General features: G+C 39.1%; 2 protein-coding genes across 13 annotated transcripts in view; both read left to right on the top strand.

Moving 5' to 3' along the window:
• Nucleotides 1–530: 530 nt before the first annotated feature.
• Nucleotides 531–12,750, top strand: c9orf72 (C9orf72-SMCR8 complex subunit). 2 transcript variants are annotated; one of them, XM_046413364.1, is made up of 11 exons: nt 531–744; nt 1,651–1,753; nt 2,063–2,152; nt 3,102–3,197; nt 3,788–3,852; nt 4,422–4,494; nt 5,296–5,412; nt 6,322–6,557; nt 6,676–6,733; nt 8,037–8,146; nt 11,900–12,750. In XM_046413364.1, the coding sequence occupies exons 2-11, from the start codon at nt 1,706–1,708 to the stop codon at nt 12,084–12,086; spliced, it is 1,080 nt and encodes a 359-aa protein (XP_046269320.1). In that variant the 5' UTR covers nt 531–744; nt 1,651–1,705; the 3' UTR covers nt 12,087–12,750. The 2 variants fall into 2 exon arrangements, with proteins under 2 accessions (XP_046269320.1, XP_046269319.1); XM_046413363.1 differs by having other exon boundaries at nt 532–744; nt 1,651–2,152.
• Nucleotides 12,751–15,653: 2,903 nt separating this feature from the next.
• Nucleotides 15,654–20,651, top strand: part of kiaa1109 (KIAA1109 ortholog) — a 64,020-nt gene continuing 59,022 nt past the window's right edge. For 7 of the 11 annotated variants that reach the window (XM_046411987.1, XM_046411986.1, XM_046411981.1 and 4 more), the window contains exons 1-5: nt 15,655–15,826; nt 18,302–18,437; nt 19,471–19,587; nt 20,385–20,463; nt 20,555–20,619. In XM_046411987.1, coding sequence (XP_046267943.1) covers nt 18,332–18,437; nt 19,471–19,587; nt 20,385–20,463; nt 20,555–20,619 — 367 coding nt within the window. In that variant the 5' untranslated portion in view covers nt 15,655–15,826; nt 18,302–18,331. Of the gene's footprint in view, nt 15,827–18,301; nt 18,438–19,470; nt 19,588–20,384; nt 20,464–20,554; nt 20,620–20,651 lie in introns of all 11 variants that reach the window. The other 4 variants (XM_046411979.1, XM_046411983.1, XM_046411977.1 and 1 more) reach the window with 1 other exon arrangement.

Here is a 20,651-nt window from a genome sequence, read left to right as displayed (position 1 = left end):
AATTTCTGTGATGGGAAAAAGCCAAAGAAAGCTGCTTCATAGTGCACACACTTCATAGTGCACACACTTCATAGTGCACACACTTCATAGTGCACACACTTTGGTACATTGCTTTCTTCTGTGGATGTGTGAAAACTCCTAATTTTGGATGAGTCCATTCTTAAGCCAAAGGGTGTTTAAAATTCTTGTGAGTTTGAAAACAGATGATATATCCTAGTAGAAGAAACGCAGACATGTCAACATCTGTTGACACAGTTCTCCCGGTGTGGCTCTGCAGCCAGATATTTAATGGAGATGCTGTAAATTCAATTGTAATGAAAGGGAAAAAGAACAAAAGCTTTTATTAGGTCTCCTAGGACTGAAATGGGGTTGCCATTTGGACTCACAGAGCCTAGCCCCGGGAGATGAAGTTAAAAGGCTGCAGAAACATCACTTTGTATGACTATGGCTCCATGTAAATGAATTTAAATAACTAATTTTCTGCAGGTGGCCGCCTGGAATAAAAATGACATCACTGACTCACCGTCCACCGTCACGCCTCGTTCGCTAGAGGACGCTGTACAGTTCTTTAGATGGCTGACGTAGGGCTGACGTAGAAGGTCATGTCTTGAAGAGAGCAAAACTGCATGATACGTTATGACAATAACAGAAACAAACATGCAGTGATGACTTCTCGGCAGCATTTTAAAATATTCTTGTAGAAACGCTGCGGCATGGAGATTTAGCCCACAAAGACGCGAACAAGTAAGTTATAGCGATGTCATTCATCTGCTTTGTCAGTGTTAGTTTGGCTAATGCTAGTTAGCGAAGCTAGACTGGATTCAAAAGCCCACTACAAAGTATTGACTGATTATGAACACTAATGTTATTTGTGTCTTACTGCTTCCTGATACTACCTTTAATACTACCTACTACCTTTGTTGCTTAGTTTCACAAGACGTAAATCTGAGTTGTTTACGCTCTGTTGTATTGTGTACCGTGAAATATGTAACACCGAATTCTGTTGTACAAATGGTCAATATAAAGCTGCATTGTTTACTACGGATCTGGCAAAACAACATCTGCAGAACTTATATAAACGTAATTTATTGGTATACATATAGTCAATTAAGAGTGAGTTTTAATGTCTCACTTAGTGTTCTATACAACTCTAGGTATAACGAGCGGTGCCAAGACAGAGAGAAATTTCACTGAAAAAATGTTTGTATATAAGTATATTGTTGTATAGTATATAGTATATTCCGCAAAAGATCATAAAGACTGGCGTGGGCGTTTGGTGCGCTCTTTACACATATTAGGCAAATAATAATAACAATAATAACAAGAAAGCACTTCTTAGGAAATGCATTTGATTAAACATTCAGTTTCATGTTTGTAAGAAGGAGAAGTTGCTTTTGGGACGGTCTGAGAAGTATCAGCTGACCTAAACAAATCACTTTCACATCCCCTCAAAGCTTTCGATTTATTAGATTTCTTGTACTATGTAAGTTGAAGATGCCTCTCTGTGGTCATTAGGCAAGTGGCAAATCAGATTGGTTGCTTTAGAGACCTTTGGAATTAAAATAGATTCCTGACATGAAGCTCTTTTTGCAATGCTGCATTTGACTAGTATTCCAAATATAACTGATGTCTTCTGTGTTTATGATGTAGGTTTATCATCATTCACTCTTACTTGGGAAGTCGGTGACCTCTTCAAATCTCCCCAATGTCTTCAGGCTGTCCACCCCAGTCACCTGCTGTGGCAAAGTCTGAGGTAGCAGTAGAGGGAGAATGTCCGCTGCTGGCTGCCACCTTTGCCTACTGGGACAACATCCTGGGTCCACGTGTGCGACACATCTGGGCACCAAAGGGTGACCAGTTGATGTTCCTTAGCGATGGAGAGGTCACATTTTTAGCCAATCACACACTTAATGGGGAGATTCTGCGTAGTGCTGAATGTGGTGCTGTGGATGTAAAGTTCTTTGTCCTAGCGGAAAAGGGAGTCATTATTGTGTCTCTGATCTTCGATGGTGAGCTGAAGGGGGACAAAAACACCTGTGCCTTGTCCATTATCCTGCCTCAGACAGAGCTGGCTTTCTACCTTCCTCTGCACGCCATCTGTGTGGAGAGGCTAAAGCATGTTATCCGCAAGGGACGCATTTGGATGCAGAAGGTACCGTTATTCCTGCTGATCCCTCTAAATCTCACTCCTGTACATACACTTAGTATTCGCACAAGAGTAGTCAAATTGTCACCCTTTATAATCATAAAACTTACTTTAATACCCAATCTAGCCTTTGTTTCTGATTTTAAAGGGGTATTAAATAATCCATCTCATTTGTTTTACCCGTTTGGGATTGCAACAACATTGGAAGAATAATAAAGTTGTAGTCTCCCAACAACATAGCAGAGTAGGTTGGTTAATTAGACCTGAGAGCTCCTTCAGAGGAAGCTAGTGAGCAGGTAATAATAGGGGCAGACAAAATAATGTGACACATGACACTTTATGAAAAATGGCTTCAAAATACATCACTGTGGCAGACACAGGCTGAACGCCTATATCTCAATCTCCCATGTTTTGTGTGTGTTTGTCACATCCCTGTTTGTTAGTTTTGCCTTTTGAACAGTGTTTCTCATGTCAGACCGTTCCCCCTGATGTCGTGAATATTTTAGCAGGTGTTTTATTTGGTTCGATGGACCCACTGGAGCTTTTTTGGAGCTCTGTTTCAACTTGTTTTGCTTTGAAAGCTTCGTATTAGTTGCAATGGCTCTTGTAGCAGACAAATACTGATTCCCAGCCTTAGGGCAGAAACGTGGTCCATGCAAATATACAAAATATGTGGATTTCATGCCTCCTAGTATGAAGGCGAACTATATACAACAGTGTCCTGACTCAGCTCATTTTAGTCTGTCTATCACCTTGCAAAACTCAGTCGTATGAATATTATCAGTTGGTTTATTTCCAGCTTACAACAACCTTTTATTGTGAATTGCCTAAAACACATTTAAATCCGGAACCTTCTGTTTTAAAACAATAGCTGTGAGTCAGTCCCTGCAGTGGACTTGGCTTTGGTGTTTGTGCAGAGCTTGAGTTACCCCTTCCCACTTTTCTTCACTTTTAGGGCTACAACATCATCTCAGTGCTGAGCTTGGAGATTGTCCCCATCATGGAGCTGTTGGCCTCGATGAAGACCCACAGCGTGCCAGAAGACATTGATGTGAGCAGCACACACACACACACACACACACACACACACACACACACACACACACACACACACACACACACACTACCCCGTCCTCTCATATTTAAACACTGCACAATTAACAACAAAAGAACTAGAAACCATATTGAGTCATTTGGAACATGACAGCAACAGGAATGTAAAGCTTTGGAGAAAGGCTTTAGATTTGTCAGTGAGTTAGTAGCTTAACTTTTGAACATGATAGTTTCAGTGACTCGTTAAATTCAATCACATATGATAAAAAAAATCTTGGTTTCCAGCTTTGAATTCCGTTTGCTATTTCACTTGTTCAGGTGGTCTCTATTTCCAAAAGGTATAAATTATCCAGGTTCTCTGCCTAGATACCACCCAGTGTGATTCAACACATTTGTTCTCTTCTAATATGCAAATAAAATATGAAAAGCATGATGAAAAGCAACACAAAGAAGCTCCTTAGAATCTTTCTCCCTGTTTCCTACACTGTTACACCTTGTTTTCATCGAAGTCCTTGAAAATATGACCATCAGCACTTTTGTCTTGATCAATTTTTAAAATGACTCATTTATTTCACTCCCGCTGAGCAGATAAAAGACACCGTGCTAAATGATGATGACATCGGGGACAGTTGCCACGAGGATTTCCTCCACAAGTAAGCATTCTGATACAGGCAAATAGAGACGGATGATGAACAGTGTCCATTTAACACCCATCAACCTTCCAATGATGAGTAATGGCTCTCCACTTAGCCGAAGTTTCCTCCAGAGAAAGGACAAGCTAAATCGCTGTTAGTGTTGTGAGTCTGGAAAGTCCGCTCCGGCAGTGAAGCTCCCAAATGTTCTGAGTAGAGCAAGATTAGTTTGGCATCCTGTGGAGATGACAAAGCATCTGTAAACTGGAATTAACTGACTTGAATCTAAAGGGTATCCATTGCCAATGGAAATTTATAACAAGACAATAACAGATCAACCGAAAGAATAAAAGAATATGAATCAAACTACACAAGTAAAAAGACACATTTTAGGTTAACCGTGCAGATGCAACTTTGTACTGACCCAGAGGGAGTTACCACCTAAATTCCTCCTCTGTACAGTCTCAAATGTTTTTTGGACCTAGCTCCTCTGACTTTATCATTATTCCTAAAAGCTGTCATTAGTAATTAGAGCAATGCTAATGAAGCTAATGGGCTCTAATTTGCATATCTTTGTCTCTGTGGTTCAGGGCCATCAGCTCTCATCTGCAGACATGTGGCTGTTCGATAGTGGTTGGAAGCAACCCAGAGAAAGTAAATAAGGTAAATTTACCAGATTAGTGGTTGCACACAGACAAATTTGTAATGCATCTACATAATTTAGAATGTTTTGAAGTGTGTTGTGCTGTTGTTTTGAGTTTAATGAGTCCCTCATGCACTTTTCAGTCTCTGTTACTGCTTGTGTCAATGTCTGTCTGGGCTTGGCAGCACAGTTATTGCTGCAGCTGCTTCCAAAAAGATAGAAGTTATTTGAGAAAGCATATTAGCTTCTCAAAATGGGTTTTAAAGCAAGAAAAGTTGGACATGCTTAAAGGGAGAGAAAGCTTTATATTGCACAACATACGTTTAAGAGACAGCTTACTAACATCTTGCCCAGTGAATATCAAAGGGGAGCACAGCCTTAATTTGGAGTTTTATTGGCTTTAGGCCTGAACTGAGCACCAATTAAATCAAGACTTTTATTTGTATTTTAACAGCTAGCCTCAAGCCTAAAGCCAGATTAAGGTCAATAACCAAAGTGTTGCTTCTACAGTAAAGTTTGTGCTGAAATGTAGTGTCTTAAATAGATTTTCGCTGCCGGTGTGCAGGAGTCCACCACTTTTTAATCTAACAGCCTGAAAAATCAAGGCGAAAGCAAAAAAATATGTGAACGTTTTGAGAAAAGGAAATGTAATTCAGAATGGTTTCATAACTTTGTATGACTTTTTCTAGTGACATATTTTGAGTAGTTCCAAAATATACCCGTAACTCGTTTCCATCACCTTCAAGCTATTGAGTACACCATGTAAATAATCAAAACCAGAACTATGAAGTGTTGAAATGTATCTCTCGTCTCTTTCGCAGATTGTGCGGACTCTCTGCCTCTTCCTCACCCCGGCTGAGAGGAAGTGCTCTCGCCTCTGCAAGGCTGACTCTTCCTTTAAATATGACACAGGGCTGTTCGTTCAGGGTCTGCTGAAGGTAGCCTCCTGTTCCTTTCGTCATACAGCATAATGTGATTTGAATTTAAACCTGGCTTTGTTGTGACGCGATTTCTTTGTCGGACGTGAAGTAGTTGCAGTAAGATCTTTTATTACCACACTGCCTAATGTGTTTTAATACATGCAGCTTTCTGTGTTGTCTTCATGAGGTTCTAATCAGCCAACTGCCATATGCAGAATAATATACTGAATCGTCTAAATATGTTCCAATTGTTTAGTATTCTTCTTAGTGTATTCCCCTCACAGTTTGCCGTCACATTTTTCTTTTGTGCGCGTCAGCAAAGTTTAAGATTTTAGAGAAGTTGGCCTATTATTTACTACTGTTTTGCAAAGACAGGAGAGCTTCACGCTACATAGGCAGATGGCTCTTTGTGTCAACAGAGAGTCAGTAAGGGACACTTCAGCTGTGTTGTGAAGCTCCAGCAGAATCTTCTTATAGATTTCCACAAAAAAATAAAATGGGAGAAACAGCAGAACAGGAAATCAGAAGCTTAATGCTTTGAAAAAAAAAAAACCTGAAATTTTTTATAAAAGCTTCATGTACATATATGACGTGGATAGATGATGTTTTTGTATAGCTACTCTGATGATTATGTATTCTATTTTAATTATAAATGTGCATCAGAAGTTCTGATGAATAATTTAACTTTTTGAAAACAAAGAAGAAATGTTGTTCCTTCTTATAGAAGCCTTGCATGCTCTGTGCTGTCTGATCTTCAAATTAGGACTGAGCGACGTGGAGGCAACAGACTTTCTGCGTCACAAAGCAGAATAATATAAACAAGCTCTTACACTTCACATAAAACTGTAATCAGCCCAGGCTGTGAGATTACCTGAGGGTTGACAGACTGTCATGATGAGCGCTCCCCTGCCTTCTTTTCATTCCCAGGACTCCACAGGCAGCTTCGTCCTGCCCTTCCGCCAGGTGCTCTACTCACCTTACCCGACCACGCACATCGACGTCGACATCAACACCGTCAAGCAGATGCCGCCGTGCCACGAGCACACGTACAACCAGCGGCGCTACATGCGGTCTGAGCTGAGTGCGCTCTGGAAGACGGACAGCGAGGATGACATTCCCCCCGACACAGTCATCCACACTGATGAAACCTTCACACCTGACTTGTGAGCCACGCACACACAGTATCTGTCACATGAGTGGTGCTTCTACATGTTGAATACACTATTTTATTTGTTTAAAAAATAAATAAAAATGCTAATCTCTTAAACGTTTTTTTCTTAGGAATATATTTCAAGACGTCACGCATAAAGACAAATTGGTGAAGTCATTTATAGATGAGGTAAGAACATGACAGTGCTTCTTGCCATATCATTCCTCATTGTTTCCATGTAAACCAAGAAAGCCCTCCTGCAGTCAGAAGAAATGAGACACGAAAAACACATAAACAAAGCGCTTACTATTATCATCATTTAGAAGAAAACTAAAATAAATAAAAGAAAAGCTACTCCGATAAAGGTACCCTATGAAATGACAATGTGCTTAAATTAGGAACCATGCATAAACACGCACTTTATCATCCGAAACGATAAAATACTTGGTGTCCTTGGGTTAAACTCCCCGCTGCTGACCGTGTGCGAATCAGAGGCAAGTTGTAAAGGGATAAAAGCACGATATAAATGCAGTCATTTCCTGCTTAAATCAAATAACATGTTTTGGAGGCCTAATGTTAATGTTCTTTCACACCTGCTGTGTTCTGTGAGAGGGTATGTAAATGGTTTCTATTTGAAAGAGAACAAGAGCAGCGTCCCTGAAAGAAAAAATGAATAACAAATTAGATCACCTTCAACTGAAAGCACCCCCTTCTTATTGTACAAGCCTTAAAATGATATACCCTAAATAAAAAATATTCTTGATCTCTTGTTCATGAATCTGGTTTCCTTTGAAAAATAACTCTGGAAAGTCAGGATTATTAAAGTGTTACTGAACCACATTCACAGAGGCAAGAACATGGTAGAAATGTGTTTTTCCTCGCCTGCTTTAGTTATATGCTGTTATGATTTCCGTGCGCTCATTTTGCAAGCTGCTGTTGCAGTGATAGGAAGTTTTTAAATGGCTTACTCCCAAACAATCAAGAGGCTTTCTGCTTTCAAATGATGTGTAGTTTGTCATTCAGCCAGAGGGTGCTTATAAGGGTTTAAGCAGCACAAAATCAACTATGTGTCGAAGCGATTGTGGTATTTTTTTGTGCTTTTTGCTCCCTTTTGCTGTCTACGACTACAGCTTTACTGCAGTGCACAGTGTTGTGAAGTTGAAAGTGACAGATGCATTTTCAGATTTTGTTTGAGGTACAGTGCTATTGAACACAGACCAGGCCTGGCGTCTGGCTTCAGCAAGCACTTGAATGATGGTGCTCCCACCTCACAGATACTGTCTCCGGGGCCCGTAGATACAGAGCAGTAGAATTTATTCCCAAGGGTCACAACCCATCATCCATTCCCGTGGAAGTTTTTCTCATGGCAACAGCAATATGTTTGTTTCTCAAGGTTAGCACAGAGGAAGGTGCAGTGTTTTATTCCAATCCTTTTTTCCCCCCAGCAGAGCTGTAGTTTGGACTACTAATTGACATCCTGTGTCGTACCCAGGTGTTCATGCTGAAGCCAGGCCTGTCCCTGCGGAGCACCTACCTGGCCCAGTTCCTGCTGCTGCTCCACAGGAAGGCCCTCACACTGCTCAAGTACATCGAGGACGAAACGTAAGAACTGTCTTTATTAAGACTTTAATCCAAATAAGAAAAATGATTATCCTGTGGCAACAAACCACCACCACTCACAGAGCCTGTTCCAGAAAAACTTCAACAAATCTAAATACCAGAGCTTGATAACTCTCTTGTTTACTTTGACTTTGCGCTGCAGTCACTGACCTTGCTCTGATAGTGACATCACCATTGGGGCCCCCTGTAGGGCACACATCCAGATATACCCTAAAACCTTGTAGCTGTGGCTTGACGGAACACACTTGCCTGAGTTCGGAGCCACAATAGCCACATGACTGTTCTCCAACATCTGGTAATCTAATCCCCAGCGTTTTGTTGTTCAAGGATGCAGGTACAGCAAGCTCATAGGCAAACATAGACATAGATGAACTGACAGCATTAACGCCAGTTGAGAAATGTGTTGGCTGAGGACTCAGATGAAAGTAATGTTAATCATGTAGATGGACAGTGTGGATGCAGGAGAGCGAAGACACAGCTACAAAGTGAGTGCACACCCTCAGAGTTCTAAAGCACATACGGAGGGAGGGGACACTCAAATCAAGATGAAGAGCAGAATGTCAGGTAGCACTCAGAGTGGAATGTATGGTCAGGGAACCGCGCAGGTTTGGCAGAAGAAGTAATGAAGCAATGGAAGAAAACTCGTATTCATGTGAGTTCTGAACAAGCAGACAAGGTCTGACAGCAGACGTCCTTATTGATATGCACAAACACTGTAAGGTGCTGAGTGTGCCAATGGGGTCCAATCATATATTCATACTGTTAGTTTACGACAGCAGCTTGTACTCTGTTCCCTTCCTCATGGGGGATAGTAAATGCCAATAATTAAAAAGGCATTCTGCAAGATTACATTTTTCCACTGATGAGGCATCCTGCGCTGACAGGAGGCGAACACCTTACAGCTGTACCATGTTCATTTTTATTGGCAAAGTTTTAGACATGTTACAGTCATGACCTTATTGATGCATTAAATTTTACAAACCATTTAACACGTTTTTTTGTTTGTTTTGCATACATATACACAATTTCAGTTATGAACTGTTGGTAAGATGAAACAGACAATAAGAAAATGTTCCACTGCTCCCTGGAAACTAGATTTCACTATTTTCTGATATTTTATAGCTTAAAGTGACAATCATCAGATGAATCATTTTACACAAAGTTTGTACATGCCACAAATGGCAGATACCTTAAATTATCGGAATAAAATCTGACCTGCCTTGCAGTGCGTCAGGCTCACAGGACTGGTTTATGATGGTGATTGGTGTTGGGGAGAAACTGGGAAGAGGCAGGTGGTTGTTGAGCTACAGTGGATGATGAATCCTCAGCATCAGAATGACAGCTTCCCCGTCAACATAGCGCACGTGTCTGGTGAATAATGTTTTGAGCGAGAAAATGACACAGAGCACGTGCTGTGGCCTTCCCAGTCACCACAGCTCAATTTCCTGGAGCGATGCCAGAAATGATGCTTTCCCTCATCATCATCAAAACACCAAATGATCTTTTTATGATCACTTTTTGATCACTGACAAGAAATTCTCATTTCTCCACCCCCCTCCCAGGCACAGAAATGAGACTGTATGCCAGGTTGCAAGGTGACCTGATGGCTCTCTCTCACGTATACAGTTACCTGAGCTTTCACTAAAGGATAAAACAAGTTTCATACCACTACTGCTAATTATTCTCCTCTTTGGGGACCTTGTTCAGTTCCTTGTAACATAACTAGAAATAATTGTATTTCTATTCATCCTCTAGTCCCATTAGTTACAGTACCCACCTTCTGGCTCAGCTCCAGAAGCACCTTCTGAAACCCCAACAATTCATCTGAGACATTGCAGCCCACTGTGTCTTCAGATTTCCATGAATTTTTTTTTTTTTCTCATGCCACCCTTCCTGTGGCGATCTGGTCATCGCTCCATCTGGGCTTGACTCACTCGCCTTCTGTGCTCCGCAACTGTGGACTGACCTTCTCACTCCTTGCAGGACAGCAGTCGCTCCCTTTTTGTTCCTTTACTTCTATCCTTCTACGTGATTTGGCATTTTTTTCTGTGTTTGCAAAATACTGAAATACTTACTGACTGTAATAGTTACTTCTGTTTGGTCCTAATGTTGATATATTTTACACTCTTCAGCTTTTAACTGTAGATAAATATTCAATTCTTCAAATGTAAATATAAATTATTGTCAATGTCTCTGTAACTAACAATTATCTTTGAGATCATTTACACTCAAAAGTGCTCTGCACAGTAAAATTAAGATGACACAGCGTCACATAAAGCAATGGGTTTACTCAAGTTTCTCACATTGTTGCATCAGTAAATGCAAACAAGCCTGCATGCACACGAAATACTTGCACCAAATATTGTACTCACACAAGAAAATCAGCTCCAACAGTTCTTGTATCTTAGTCTTTCAAAAGCATTCATTCATGTTGAGTCACAGTATAAGAAATGTTATTGACAGTGGATCAGCTGTCTGTGCATCATGTGAAAGGTGTCACTTATAATGACAAACCATTAGAAAATGTCACCTTCCTCTGCAGTTCTCCTAATTTTAATCACTTTCAGCCTCATGTTTTCGTTTCGCTCAGGTTTCATTGTCACATCTTTTAACTGCATCGTTTCCAGCTGCAATGGGCAAAAAAAAAAAAAAAACTCCGATAAAACCATGGTATGCTCCATCAAACTGCAGGTTACGTTTGGAGTCAGACCTTTCCCACAAGAGCCAGCAGTCAGTGGAAACCACAACAGGAGGACTGAATATTGGATTCATCAGAAGGCCAGAAATACTCCTCCAAACAAGTGCTAATCCATATCTGATGGATTTGTTAATAAGCAACTGTTTGCAATTGATGCAGTGGTTAGCACTGTCGCCTCATAGCAAGAGGGTTCCAGGTTTGAATCCCAGTCTGGGCCCTTCTGTGTGGAGTCTGCATGTTCTCCCTGTGCCTGCAAGGATGGATGTTTGCAGCTATTGTAAAAAAAAAATAAAATTAAAAAGGTTCAGAAATTTTACTATAAAAAATTTAACATTTAAAACCTTCAGGTCTGTGAGAGAAGTGGCTATAGAGCTCTTATCTTCTGGAATATTTACTCTCCAACGTATATTCTGATTACACATATGTGAAAATCAGGAGGAAAAAAAATAGAGAAACAGTACAAGATGGGTCTTGTACTGGGGCCTTTGAATCAATACATCAGATATGACGCATAAAGCATGTCTATATTATTGGGGGGCACATTGATATGTTCAATTGTAAATCATAAAAAGCAAATACACAAAAATGTTTTCATTTTTTACAATTGCAATAAGCTGTTATATATGAATTAATATAAATTACAGTGCAGATATTCAATTGATTTTACCTGCTAGGTATGAAATGCTTAAAATAGCTCCAGAATTGTCATTTTGATACACAGTAAAAGTCTGAATATATCTCACTCCAGAGACAAGACTAACTACACAAGCAAAACCATTATTTGTGTGTTCGTGCAAAGGCATAAAAGCATTCTTGTTTATGGTGTTGCTAACAGCCTGAGGTCTAAGGGCATACTATTTTACAGGTGCCTTGACAAGATTGTTAATGCTCAGTTGCCATCCTGTAGCAGCATACATAATTCATCATGGCATGGTATTCCCGCGCACAGCTGCAGCCCAACTAGATGCTAATGCAAACCCTCAGACCCTGACTATTGTGACAATTCAAAAACAGTTCCTCTCCTCCTCCCTTCACAGGCAAAAAGGGAAGAAGCCATTCCGATCCTTGCGCAATTTAAAGACAGACCTGGATCTGACGGTGGATGGAGACCTGAACATTGTTATGGCCTTCGCTGAGAAGCTGAGGGCAGGACTGCACTCGTTTGTGTTTGGAAAGTCATTCTACACGAGCATGCAGGAACGAGATGTACTCATGAGCTTTTGAATCTATTCTTCACCTGCACTTTTTTGTGTTGGGCAACTTATTGAAACAGACATATTGTAGTGTGGTTTTATTGTTATATGAATGCATGCATGAGCATGTGTGCTCTATGAGACAAGACTGCCATTAGGCTGAACATTTATTTCCGCTTTGCCAGAATGAAAATAAGCATTTTGCCTTACTTTTGTGTTTTATTTAATGCAAGTCATGATTGGAGTCATTTGAATGATTGTTGCTGCTGTTACGGGCCATTGGAATTGGTTTTGTTATACTGCCTTGATTAACTGTAAGCGTGATGTTTTTAGAAGACTTAAGTTATTGTCTGCAGGATGAATTATTCATGTATTCTATGCCTTCTGTTAATAGAGAATCTGTAATAATTTATGGTGTTAGAATTGGCTGAAGCACCCACCACATTTGTAGTTTAATTAAATGTTATATTTATTAAAATATGAGCTATTAGTTTCTTTACTGCCTGTGTTTTACAACAACCTCAGCTGGTCTCTGAACCTTTTGAACTTGTGCATATCCTCTAAAAAATTCAATTACTGAACCAGTGTGTTGAATGTGAATGGTGCAGCTGAACAAGGTTGTCAGTAATCAAGAGGCCTGGGGATTTCATTAAAGAACAAGACAAAAACACTGTAAATAAAAACATATCACAATCCCTCCTGACAAAGCAGCTCTTTGTGTGTAGCACACGGCAACTTTCATCATTAAATCAATTTACCTGGTTTTATGCACAGTTTTTTTTGTTTGTTTTTTTTTTTTTCAGTAACAACCCAGCCCTTTACTTTTGGGATTGTTCATCTTTGCAAACACACAGTTGCAGTGTAATCTTACAGTCAAAGCAATCCAGTTAATGTGCTTTGAGTATTTCTCATCAGAATGCAAAACTGTTTTGATAGTGTTATGTGTTGACTTGATAATGATGTGAAATACTATATTTCCCCTGTTCCCTACATGTATGTATATTTTGAAAGCAGAACACTTGGACAAACTATGTCTATCAGAAAAGCACCAAACTGTGCAGGCCAAGCAATGGATAACAGAGACAACAACAAAATGATATATTTAATAGAACATCTTTTACTCTGTGTTCTGAGTTGTTTACATAGACCACAATTCATTCCTTGAACAGGAACAATGGTGAAAATATGAGAAACCTAACACTGTTTTTCAATTGAGCGTTAGGAACACTGGCCCCCTGTATCTGAAATTTAAATGTGTCCTCTGTAGCTCGGAATCCACACCAATTTTTACATTGCTGCTTGATGGAAACAAAAATCTTATTGAAACACCACTCTGATTTCTACAGGAAAACTCAATTTTGGCTGACCAACTATCTTAATGTTAAGAGCACACCATTTATTAGATCAGTCAGCCGGATACATATAAAAAGGCCCATTTAGGATCTGTATGTGTGATCAACCACCTTGTCTCCATGTGGTTAAATGAACACATAATAGCACCAGTCTGGGGGGTCAGACAGTATTAAAATAGAAAAGAATATAGTAAAACACTGAATTTACAAGTGTGGCAGTCCTTTTCCTGTGAACCTGATCGCAGTTTCTATGAGATGTGGTTGTCCATAGATGACGTCTGTGAAGAAAATACTTTCTCTAAACCTCTAAACCACTGACTGAAAAAAGGCAGCTTGAATACCGTAGTCTGTCTATAATTGCCCCAAGCCAGAAAATTATAATTAGGTGTCCTCTAGAGGGCCTTGAACTGTTGCATATTTAAAACAAGTGGGGAATGAACCAAAAGTGAAGCTGTTAATTACTAATAGAATATCTGTAGTGACTGTACCAGGGACCTCCTTCAGGAGTTTAGTTGAAAGCAGTAAAAACAATTCATGTGAGATGGTGGTTTCTTTTAAAGCCACAACCAGAACAGGTCGGTCTAAGGGGGAAGGCTTGATTGGCAGGCAAAAGCTTTGAGCCTGATGTTTGGCACCTTTTCAATAAAACCACTCTTACATGTTCTTTGGGGAAGCTTTGTTGTTGTGATTTGAAGAGGGCATGACAACAGCCTCTTACATTAAGCAATACCCTGGAGTTCTCGCAATTCTTAGACATAACAAAGAAGAAGTTGATGTTGTACCCTGCTCTGTTTCTGATGCCCTAGCATTAGATTGTTTTTAAATAGAACAAATGGCCTCTTGTATTCTTCCCTTTTGGATCCCAGGCCAGAAGATAACAGCTTTTAGCTACTTAAAGAAACCCATTTATGAACTAATCTGTGTTATGTTGGGCATTTTAGGCATATAGAAGCATAATCTATCATTGCAGAGGTGAGATTGTTTGTAGGAATGACTTAACAGAAGAAAATACAGCAAAGCTTGAAATACAACTCCCATGTTGGCAAAGACATTTAAGTATTTTATTTAACAAAGTGTCTCATAATGTTTGTTGCGTGTTAGACTGTTGAGTGTTGGTTGGCTGGTTGATGCACCCCAGCTAAAGTATCTTAACAACTATTGGATGGATTGCCATGACATTTTGTACCCACATGGCCGTGGTCCTCTGGGATAATGAGCCACAGATGATGAATCCTGCTGACTTTAACAACCCCCAATATTTTTCTTCTAGTGCCACTAGCAGGTTAGAGTTTTCAATTGTCCTATGAAAAATATCATCTATAAGACAGATTTGTACAAAAAGTATCACACTCATTAGGATGAATCCTAATATAACCATGAGGTTATATTACCCCCTCCCGTGAATGTTAACTGGACTTTTCAGCTCTAACGATTAGTTTTCATACCACTGACATTCCCATCAGCTTTACTTTATGATTAATAATTAGCAATTGCTAGCATGTTAACACACTACACTTTGCTGATGAACATTTTAATTATACCTCCTAAACATCAGCATGTTGGCATAATTTGTAGCTTATGAACTACAACTAACATGCTCATGACTCTTTGAAATGTAAGCCTGGAGTGGTCCCAACAGCTCTGCATTTCACTGCTTCACAAATTGAATCTGCAGCCTTTATTACCCTACTGGCCAGAGTCCTTGTTTTACTGATACAGACTGAGATAAAAATTTGCAACACCTCTCTATGATACTCATGAATAAGGGAAATATTTCGCCATATTACCTTGAAAAATATGGTCCACTCTGAACACTGAAACTTGTCTTGGTTTAAGCAGAAATTTCAGTCGAAATGAAAGATAATCTATTTACTTTATCCTTTCAGCTTAGCACTACGGAAAATCACAAGATGATTAACTACCTTAATTTTTTTTATGTGTATTTTTTATGTGCGTTTTATTCTCAAATGTATGTAATCTGTGTGTATAAAACAGTCTAAATGTATTTTTCTATCTTTATATCTATTTTCTTATAATGCTGAGAATTTTAAAAAATGAATTTGTTGACAAATAGCAGATAATATTTTATGTAATACTTAAATCCTGCTGATCCTGCTGTTGGGTCTCCAAAGAGCACACTCCCACTACTATAAAAACATTCGTGTTGATAGGAAGAAGAAACTGCCAATTGCCCGTGCTCGCTTCCATCTGATTGGTCAGTACCTGACTTGTCACTTTTCCTATTGGTCAATGTTGTGCTTGCTCTCGACAGAACAGGAAGAGTTGTCGACTGGCCTTCTGCCAGGTAAATATTCAACAGAGGATGCTAGCTACGTCCATGTTTGACGCGACTAAAGGACAGCAACTCCTGAATAACTGGAGCAAAGATGAAACCACATGCTTTATCGAGGATATTAAGGTATTTTACGATCACCAAGTGACTTGTTTACATGGTCTAAGAAAGCAGAAGCTAAAGGGTGCGGCCTGCTGTTATTAGCTTGCTAGCTAACCTTAGTAGCGTTGTGATATTTAGCGGTTACCTTAATAACTGCATTAGCCACAAGCTAAAACGCCATCAACCAGGAGGCTGCGACCTCTTGTAACAGCGTTAGAAACACTAAAGAATGTAATACGTCAAGCAGCAGAACGTGTTTTTTTTTCTGATGGCGAGGCTCAGTAAATTACTAAAGACTCGGGATTAGCTAGCTAATGATAGGTGTCAGTTAGTGTCAGGTATGGCTCTGGGTTCTAGAGTATTGCCGAAGTCAAGTAAATTGTTAATTACTTATTGGTAAACGCCAGGCAGAGTTATGCCAAGGTAGAAAACTATGTCCTTAATAGCTTAGATTTTACAAGTTCAGTCAGTAAACAGAGCTAAAGAGAGTCGGTGGACCCTGGATAGGACTGTTCTTTACTCTTGTCATCGTCGCCTTGTTTAACGTTATACATGTAGTACAGAAACTGCAGCGAAAGTTATTTGGATCAGATGTTAGGTTCATCTGCTTAAACTGCTGCTTTGTGGATTGGTTTTGTGTAGAGTAACAGTCTATAGCAAATCCAAAAAAGTTCTCAGGTCAGCAAGTTTTGTTGACAGACCATGTCAAATTTAAGGTAATGGCCAGATTTTCAGTGTACTTTGGTGCGGTTCGCGTCTCTGATTGAGACTAGTTTCTAGTCCATCAATTTAATTTTGCTACGTTGTTTTAAATTTGGGTACACTTCGAACAACAACACTACTTGTTTTCATAGATTGTGTGTCTGCAAAATGTTTTATGGTTAAATGTGCTTGTACAGCGGTTGCAAGAATTACAAAATGTATTATTTTATTCACAACGTGAGTACATAATCCAATAGTGACTGTTCATACCTGTTTCATTGTCCCCTGTTATGTATGCAGCAATAGTATAAACAATCACATCCCAGAAAAGAAACTGTTCACATCATTGAGATGTGAACAGTGTGTGTTGGGAGGGTGGATAACATAAAAAGTTTGGGAACAGCTGTAGTAGCTAAGTAAAAATGGATATATAACTGTGTTAGCTGACAGAATTACCCTGCTCCACAATATGTAAACCAAAACTGAAAACACTCAGGTAAGGTGATGAGTCACTGACAACACTGGTCATATTCATAGCCTGTGTTACTCAAATCTGAACTTGCCTTACAGTAGTATCTGTGCTGTCATTCATTTTAATCGACCACTTATTACTGTAAGACACATGCACACGTCATATGACACTGTGGTGAAGTAATAGTGATTGTGATTTCAAAAACTAAAGTTGGCCATTAGTATGAGTGTGAGCGTTTGCCTCCTGCCTATTTTGACATAGGAAATATACCCAGACAGAAGTGGATTGTCATGTCCTCTGTGAGATAGAGAGTGCTGGGTTTTCTTACATCTCAGTGGTTTTACAGCCAACATCATTTAAGGTAGAGTAGATGGGGATTTGTGTTTAGTTCTGTGTGTGTGTTTGGGGGGGGGGGGGGGGGGGGTTTTTTTTTTGTTTAACTGTAGTCAAGCTTTTGACTAAGGTGGATACACTTGAAGCACACCCCACCCAATCCATCCTCATGCATGTAGCTCCACACTCGCAAACAAAATAAAACAATCCTTTCTGTAGAGGCAAAGTCCTCGTCACTCCTTACGACATACAGAGTAGGTCCACATGCAGCTAATCGTGGTCACATGTGGTGTTAGGCATAGCAGCATTTTGTGTTTTTCCCAGTTCACAGCTCTTATGAAGAATGGGTTCTGACTAACTGGTCTTGAACAACAATTAACAACAATAATACAAAATGACTTGAAATAATTAATGAATTACATGCTTTGCATCTAATGTTAAGATTTATAGAATAATGATTGGTCAAGTGGGAGAAGCAGATGTTTTACATGTTTGTTGTTGCATTTGTGATTGAAATACCTATTTATGCCCAGTCACTTAATTGTGCACATATTTTGCGGCAAATATAGCTCTCTCTTATTTTTGAAGATTTTAATGGTTTATTGAGTAAGAACTTGCATCTTTACTTGAACTAAATGGCTAATTGCTTTCAACAGAATCATCACATTTGATTTCCCCCCCCCCCACTTTTGTTCGTAGTTGGTTTATATTGGTACAGTGTGGAATTGGAATTACTTTTTCCACATCTTTTTGTTTATATGCTGAACAATTCAATTTGTGACCATTTCACTTTAAGAGTTTTGTTTTAGTTAACTGTCTCTTTCTGAAAAAACATATGCAGCACCTACTTATGTATGAAAGCTGAAAAATGTTGCAAATACATTTTCTTATAAAACTCTGTCTCTTTGTTTGTCTATCTTGTTTTATTTATTATTTCTTTCTTGCTTTTGTTTCTTTGCAATGCGACTAATATGACATTTTAACTTTTCCAGTTTTAGACATCACACTGAGAGCCTGTAGCCATGGAGGGGCATGTTGCCAAAAATAATGAAAGCACTTTCCCCAGCTTCGTGGATCTTGATGACTTTCTTACCAAGCACAACTCCAACTTCATCTGGCTCCTCGTTGGTAAGTCTGTCAGCAGTGGTTCAGGGTGCTTTTTAAAGGGTTTATTATTTGATAGAAGATGTGCCATTGCTTCCTTTGTCTAACCTTTTGTGGGAAAATATTATTATTTATTTTTTGGTTTTTATAGTGTGGTAAGCCTGAGAAGTTGTTTCAATATCTGCTTATAATAAGTTCTTTTTGATAGTAAGTGCAGTTATGTTATATGAACTGAACATTGTTGCATAGAGCTGCACAGTTAAAAGTAACTTAATCTTGAATGTCTTTCAGATCTCACTTCATGCAAGATATTAATCAGTGTTTGCTCTTAATTTTCTCATGAAGCTGTCAGTATTAATATTTCACTGTGATTTATTTTAATCAAAGTATGACAAATGATTGTTTCCAGTTACTGCTCAGTGCAGGCTCACAGAGAGGTGGCTCACACAGTGGAGCTTCTTTGTATGTCTGCAAAGAATAGTTATAATATTAATTACATCTGCTTTGCTATATTCCTTTTAAAAGGAGTAATGAGCACATATTTAGGAAGAAGTTTTGATAGGTTTCCAAACCTGTGACTCCTACTTTAATGCATTTGTGATGATGGATCCGTTATGTTCGGAAAAATGATCACCTGGCACATTGTATCCAAAGGGCCAATTACAGCTTGTTGACCTCATAAAAAACTAGAGCATTTGTGATATGAAAGTACGGTAGGCCTACTGTGCTGTGTGTTTGAACATCACTGATGCAAGTGGCTTTCTGGACATCTACGTACAGTATGTGTATAGCTATAAATATATAAATAACTGTGTATATTGATTAATTTTATTTGTTGATTTAGCCCTAGCTTTAGCATTTGCACAGGTTCCCTATGTACGTGTAGCATAAAGGGGCTGCAACATACATTTCGTTGTAAGCTGGGTCTGTGTTGTAAATGAACCCTGACACCTTGATGTAAACATACTATTCCAAGCATCCAAAAACATAAAAAATGTTTTACTTTCTGTCTCGTTTGTTTTAACAAACCTGATCATTTTGTGTCATTGCCTTTCAGCCACAATTCTGTCCTGTGGATGGATCATCTATTTAACTTATTACAACTCCCGCAACATTGGCCTCATCCTCACCCTCATCATCAACAGGCTCTACAAAGATGGCTACATTCATATTGGTGTGTGCATCAGGAACTCTGTCACATAGTGATGAATACAGAGGAGAAACGCTGCCAAAGCTTTCAGTTCAAGGCGCTAGCTCAGTCCGCTGAATATTTCATGATGAACCGACTTCACACAGTGATTATCTCTATAGAGTCTGAACAGCAAACTGCAGCCAACATCAGATTGAATTTCTCTACATCAATAACACAGAATTTAACTCTGCCATTGTTTTTTTTTTTTTTTAGCAAGTGATTAGTTTCTTCCTAAAACACATAGGCTTCTTTACTAAAGAGTCAGATGCATCTGCTCTGTAATACGGCCCTAAATACTGTACACTCTAACCAAACAGTGTTATCGTGATGCCTACTTTGTAATGGTTGAACTTTTGTTGATTTCTGTGAATTGACATTCACAGCAGCTATAGCTGGCTTTCAGCGAATAGGAAGTTCAGGATCAATTACCATGGCAGTATTAAGATTTGATGAGGAAGGCATGGCTTTGTTAATGATTCTTTGCCAACATGTGTTGCTACAAAGCACACGCTCACTTTTGTTCCCACTCATCTATTTTTAAAGTTTTATTTATTTTTATTTGAATTTAGTTCTAAGTTCTAGAGAGGTTGTTTGTTTTGGCCTTGCAAGGACACAAAATTTTGGAAAACAGAAGTAAATTTTATTTTAACCAGAGCTCAAACACCTGTCTAGCTAATTCTTTTGCTTAACATTTTTAAGTAGCTGACTTGTTGAATTTAAACCTTTGTGGTCAAATCCAAACAAGTTTGTAACGTCAAATGTATCTGACCCCTCCACAGGCTCCTTCTCCTTCTCTGTATTGTCAGGGAAAGTCATGTTCAGAGATGTCTACTACATCAACCAAGACATGTCTATCAGGTGACCTGCCCTGTGCCGCATTTTTTGGTTCTCCTCTGTACTATGATCTATTAGCTTGCTTACTCATTGATTTTTCTTTTCTGTGTTGCAGGATACAGGATGGATTCCTCATATTTCGTTGGTGGAAAATGTATAACCCAAAGCAGAAACAACATGGTGAGTAGAACAGAGATTTGTTCACATAGGAA

The sequence above is a fragment of the Scatophagus argus genome, chromosome 15 (assembly GCF_020382885.2).
Source record: "Scatophagus argus isolate fScaArg1 chromosome 15, fScaArg1.pri, whole genome shotgun sequence".
NCBI classification, from domain to species: Eukaryota; Metazoa; Chordata; class Actinopteri; family Scatophagidae; genus Scatophagus; species Scatophagus argus.
Note: the sequence above shows the minus strand (reverse complement) of the source record. Positions and strands in the feature narration are given on the sequence as shown.